General features: G+C 36.5%; 1 protein-coding gene across 3 annotated transcripts in view; it reads left to right on the forward strand.

The window, feature by feature from the left end:
* Positions 1-5,157, forward strand: part of ZBTB2 (zinc finger and BTB domain containing 2) — a 49,431-nt gene extending 44,274 nt beyond the window's left edge. For all 3 annotated transcript variants that reach the window (XM_069234283.1, XM_069234285.1, XM_069234284.1), the window contains exon 4: positions 707-5,157. In XM_069234283.1, coding sequence (XP_069090384.1) covers positions 707-2,072 — 1,366 coding nt within the window. In that variant the 3' untranslated portion in view covers positions 2,073-5,157. The remainder of the gene's footprint in view (positions 1-706) is intronic.
* Positions 5,158-6,000: the final 843 nt, after the last annotated feature.

Genomic DNA, 6,000 nt, shown 5'->3' on the forward strand with positions numbered 1-6,000 from the left:
GCTCAAAGCCCTAACAATTCTATTCAGCTTTAGGAAATCCTCCATGTCTGTATTTCTGAATTGCTCATCATACAACCTCCTACGACCACTTTTTCACATTGCTATCCTTCTATCTTCCTTTATCAATACATCAGTCTCTTTGCTGATACTAACTGAAATCAATACATAAATGCCCATTTCATGCTTTTAAAAATATCCTCTTTTTATTTTTTTTAAATCCAGCTAGCATATCATAGTTTCAATTGAGATTAATAAGTATTGCAAACTAGTCTTAAAAAAGTCAGCTGGCCTAATAAGAAGACTGCAAGACCTCTTCTCAATTGCCACACATGCAGCACTTTTACACCACGTTTTTTTGCAAAAAATAAGCGTACAGCAGAAATAGGTAAACAGTATGTAAATTTAATAGAATTATCCTGGCGAAATTTTATTTCCACTTGAATGTGTCAAGGCCATCCATTGCCGAACATAAAATGGTACTACTTATTGCAAAAAAAAAATCTTGAACACTACATATTGAACAATAAAAACATTTTATTTAGCAAAGGGAGGTAAGGCAAATGATTATCAGGCCAGACATTGTCATAGTCTGAATTTCACATATCAAGAGACAGGAGGATTTTGCCTTTTACTATCCTGATACATTATGTATGAACATAAATGTTTCTTGCATACTGACCTGACATTTTTTATTTCTACTTTACAGTGAATGTGTGCGTTTAAAACCAACCGACATTCAACCAGACATCTTCAGTTATCTCCTACATTTGATGTACACTGGGAAGATGGCACCACAGCTTATTGATCCCGTCCGCCTTGAGCAGGGGATAAAATTTCTTCATGCATATCCGCTCATCCAGGAGGCAAGCCTTGCTAGCCACGGAGGCTTCTCGCACCCCGATCAAGTATTTCCCTTAGCATCTTCGTTATATGGTATTCAGATAGCTGACCATCAAATCAGAAACCCCAATAAAATTGTTCCTGCTGCTGACAAATTAGGCAGGGAGCCAAGACAGCAGCCATCCAGGATACCTCAAGATCCAGCACCAGAGAGTAATTCAATATCCCGGTTAAGTACTATTTTGCCACAAACTAGTCAGAAAAACACAAACCTCTCAGACACTTTGCAGACTCCCTTGTCTCCAGAAATGACATCTGTTCTTCCCACTGCTCCATCAGTGGAAGAGAATAGTATGGAAGACTCGCCTTCTGAAGACCAACCTTCATCACTCACAATAGCTCATGTTAAACCAAGTATTATGAAAAGGAATGGTAGCTTTCCCAAATACTACGCTTGCCATCTGTGTGGACGTAGATTCAATCTGAGAAGCAGTCTGCGTGAGCATCTCGTGCTCCACACAGGAATACCCTTTTCTTCTTCCAACCCGGGTGATGCTAGTATGTCTCCATCCTTTTGTAGCAATGCTGCAGAACTGACAAAAGATTCTATGGATGCTGCTGATGGTGGAGCTCTCAGTGACAGTGAACTGGCACAGAATTCTGATTCGCCAATGATTGATGGGAATCAGCCACCAGACACACCACCTCCAACTGACATTGCTGACATTGATAACTTGGAGCAGGTTGACCTCGAGAGAGAAGTGAAGAGGCGCAAGTATGAGTGCTCCATCTGCGGGCGCAAGTTCATTCAGAAGAGCCACTGGAGAGAACACATGTATATACACACAGGAAAGCCATTTAAATGTAGCACCTGTGACAAAAGCTTTTGCAGAGCCAACCAGGCTGCAAGGCATGTGTGCCTGAAAAGTTCAGACACGTACACCGTAGTGGACAAACAAACTCTAGAACTCTGTAATTTTGATGAAAGCAGCCAAATTGATAACATGGTACAGACAAACAAACGTTACAAATGCAATGTGTGCGATAAAACTTTTTCAACTCCTAACGAGGTGGTCAAACACACGTGCCAAACCCAGAATTCCGATGCCTTTGACCTAGACGATGAAGGAAAATCCATTCTTCTTAGTAGCGGGGACTCTGAAACCAACGAGAATGAAAATCCTATGTTAACATCCATCAAGCGGGAGGAGGAAGCAGTATTGTTGGATTAAGTGGATTTGAGTTGTGTGTGTATATGTCATTTATAAATATTTGTATATATCTATATACAATGTATTTATGTGTCATATATGTGAGTAACAGATATATACACATACACTCCAATATATATTTTGCCCATTTCTTTATACATGCATACTGACGCCATACCCAGACTGAGGTTTAAAAAAAAACAGCTTCTTAGTATTATGGAAAATGTGGCACCTCCTCACTTGCAGAAAAAAAATTACTTTTTGCATTATAATGTAGTTAGTTTTAATCTGAAGGAAACTACAGAGCATTTGGCTGACGTCAACAGAACTAGTAAGCCGTGGATTTTTATAAATTAAGTGTTTAATAAAATGTCTGTTTAGGAAAAAGTACTCCCAAAAACATTTTGGTTGATTGATATATATATGTGTGTGTTTGTATATACATATATATTTAATTGCAGGTATTTTGACTCAGCGTCTTCCTTTTGAGAAGACAAAAAAAATGCTATAGATGTGCATCTTCAAGTTAAATGACTAGCTGAATAAAACAACAGTGGAAAATGTCAGATTGTTTTCAGAATACTAGGCAGAGTCCATTGAAGGTTATTGGTACCTTTCATTTCAGTAACATATTTTCCAAAAGTTTGTTGCTAAAATTAGTTTTGCCTAAACTAGCCATAACAATGTGATATTCATTTCTGAAGTAATCTTTTTTTTCTTTTAACTATATGCTTATATCCAAACATGCAGAGGTGTATTGTTAGTTTTGATTACTTTTGTATACTAAGAAAAAAACAGTAGCCTTTATTAGGTGAAAGTGCAGCTGTGGCCCATGACAGAAAAAGTCTGTATGTCCATGTTGAATATTTTTTGTAAAACAATTAGGTGTGCAAGCGGCCTTTCCCAGAATATTTGATTATTCATGTTTATTAATTTGCCTCCACCTTCTATAACTAAATATTCAGTTCTCAAGAATATTGGAATTATACCCTACTAACTGCTGCATGTAGCCTGTTACTTTAACAAATTTGTGTTTATATAAAGTAATGTATACCGTCTCAAAAGTATTTCATTTCATTGTAAGCTTGCAAACATGCATTTAAATTCTTTTTACTTGTTTTTGAGACTGTTTAAAGACAAAATAATGTTTTTTAGTATTTTTGTTTTGTAAGGAGCGGAAGGGAGATTGTATTGATCTGAGCAGAAAAGGCAGTCAGTGTCTTTTAAGCACTGTTTGTTTGTTTTAGCTGCAGTATCAGAGACCGAGAACATGGCTCCAGTGTGGACTCACAGTTACAGTTTGACATTTACCTTGCAAGTCATGGATCTTAAGACTGTAGAAAAAGGAAAATTTGTTTTCTCTGAATCTGAATTACAGTTCCCTACTAAGAATTTTCTGCAATGTGATTGGCCCATAGTCGTTTCAGATCCTAAGATATTTGAAAGGCTATATTTAGATATGGAGTGATACTTGTAGGGAATACTAACCTAGATCAAACTACAAATCACATCACCAGTTATTAGATGTCCCACAATTAAAATTACCTAAAACTATTGTGTGAAATCTGCTTAATGGCAACAATAATGATGTGTGTTTTATGCTCCTACGACTCGTCTTATTATCTAGGAGTGAGCAAATCCTAACCCAGATTTGTAAATTTTGTGGCATAATGAGAAGCAAATTGTAACTGCACAAGAAAAAAACATATTCAACATTTTGTCCTTCCATTTATCGAGTGAGTCGGGCACCTCTGGGAATTTATGCTCTAATCTGCAAGCATGTGGGCAAACACAGTTGGAAGAGAAAATATAGCTTTCTTTGCTGATCATATACAGATTCCCTCCAGATACCTAAAAAGCCTTTTCCTCAGACATAAAGTTCAGTTAATTTAACTGGATCTTTTGTGGATAAACTTATCAGTTATTAAGATTGAAGCTTAAAATACAAGATCACATAGAAGAATGTAAGTGTAGATATAAATACTGAATTTATTAGGTTGTTATCTTGTTTCTGATGTCACCAGTCAATTGTTTTAGCCAAGTCTTTATTACAACACAGATTTGGCTTGGTCTGTAATTCTTCTGTAGCGAGTGTTCCATGATTCAACAATAAAATGGAAGCTTTGTCTGGCAAGTTAGATTAAGATGGAACGTAGTAAACGTTAGAAAGCATATATATACATATATGTTTTTTTTTTTTTTGTCTTGTTCTGTAAGCTCATTAAGGGTTTTGAATCTGACCTTTCTTTGTTGAAAAGCAGGAAGATATTGTTTCACTGTATCATTGCGGGTTAAAAAAAAGAAATCATAATTTCTTAAAATGCAACATCAACATTGTAGTACATTTCAGTTTCCCAATATTCAGTGAATTAAAAGAAATGTTCAGCTCACAGCTCATTGTGACATTGGTACAATAGCACAGCCAATACAGATTGAAGTTGTATGAAACATGTACTGTTTCACCAAAAATGGCATTTATGCTGGTTATAAATGGCCTTTTCCTTATTCACTTAGATCCATTTTTGCTGAAGTGTGTTTAACGTAATCTTTATAAACAGACATCTGTGCATTCTATATGTCTCAGTTGGTGACATCCTATGATTTAGTTGTCATATTGTTCCCATTTCTACTGCTGTAGAATTTAGACAGTTCACTCTAAGTTAATTGCGGCAGAGGAGCAGCTGAAGAAGACATAGATATGAAGAACGGTGCCTTTGTGATATGGGCTTGATAAACACTTCTCTTGTGAAATATTACATTCCTGAATTACTGACTCTTTGCCACAAAGAAATAAGGAATTAACAGAATGATGTTTTTAATTTGTCCGCATTAGTAACCTAAATTTAGCAGTACATAAAAATTGTAGTACCACCTTTTGCCAGATGGCATGGGGGTGGGTCAAAGTATAATTTCCCTGAAGTTTAAATAGCAAGAAGATAGGAGAGGCGTTTGATAGTTATACAGAATATAGCAATTCTCAATGCATATGTTTAAAGTAAATGTCACTTTTTTGTCCTTTTATGTACATTCAAATTTACAGATTTGTATCTTTTTTATACATGGTATCTCTGAATAAAAACTGAACTTTGTGAAATGTATTTTATAACAGTTGTATGAAGTGTGTTTTCTTATTTGACAGAGAGTCACTTTGGAAAGAGCCTTATGGTGTGACAAGTCATGCCCCAGTGTTGTCTTATGTTGGTGAAACAGATTACTCTCTTGATTTCAATGATGTCATCTGAGAACTCCCTACGATATGAGGCTTTCTAGAAATCACAGAACTGTTTACTAGATGGAAATTACTGGCCTCAACGTGAAGTTCTGAAGTGGGGCTTTCAGTCTAACACTGTAAATATTTCTGCATCTGTGCCTCCTCTGGACTTCAGCACTGCAGTTAATCTTCAGAACCACATCGTGGGGCTTTGGAATATCAGAACAAATCGATGGGCAGCTTTTTTTGAAAACTCGACTTTGAATGGGCTGATGTTTGTCTTGCTTGGTCTTTATGAATATATCCGAGCGAGTGCAGTGTAGTGTTGCTTTATGTGATTTCCCCATTGACTTGTCACCTAACTGGGCAAAAATTGAATGTTTTAACTTCTAGTTTAGCTGAGGTGAAGTAAGCTAGAGAGCCTGTGCAGTAGTTTCCTGGAATGAGGAGACTGGCTCTTAGGAGTGTGCTCTTTTATCCCCTTCCTCTCTAGTCACAATATTGTCCCTTAACATGGAAGCTCCACGTGCATGCTACATAGAGAACTGCATGCTGCCTTATGCACATAAGATGAAAACTGTAGTGATTATCACTCTTTTTTATTTTTCTCTTTTGTTTTATTTTTTTAGGCCGAGCTTTCGAGACCTGCTGTATTTACTTTAGTATATACTTCTATGTGGACTTGAAGCCTTGCAAATGCTTTTCGTTTGTGTGTTTCAGTGTCCTTTAAAAATCCTT

Source organism: Pleurodeles waltl, chromosome 5, assembly GCF_031143425.1.
Source record: "Pleurodeles waltl isolate 20211129_DDA chromosome 5, aPleWal1.hap1.20221129, whole genome shotgun sequence".
NCBI lineage: Eukaryota > Metazoa > Chordata > Amphibia > Caudata > Salamandridae > Pleurodeles > Pleurodeles waltl.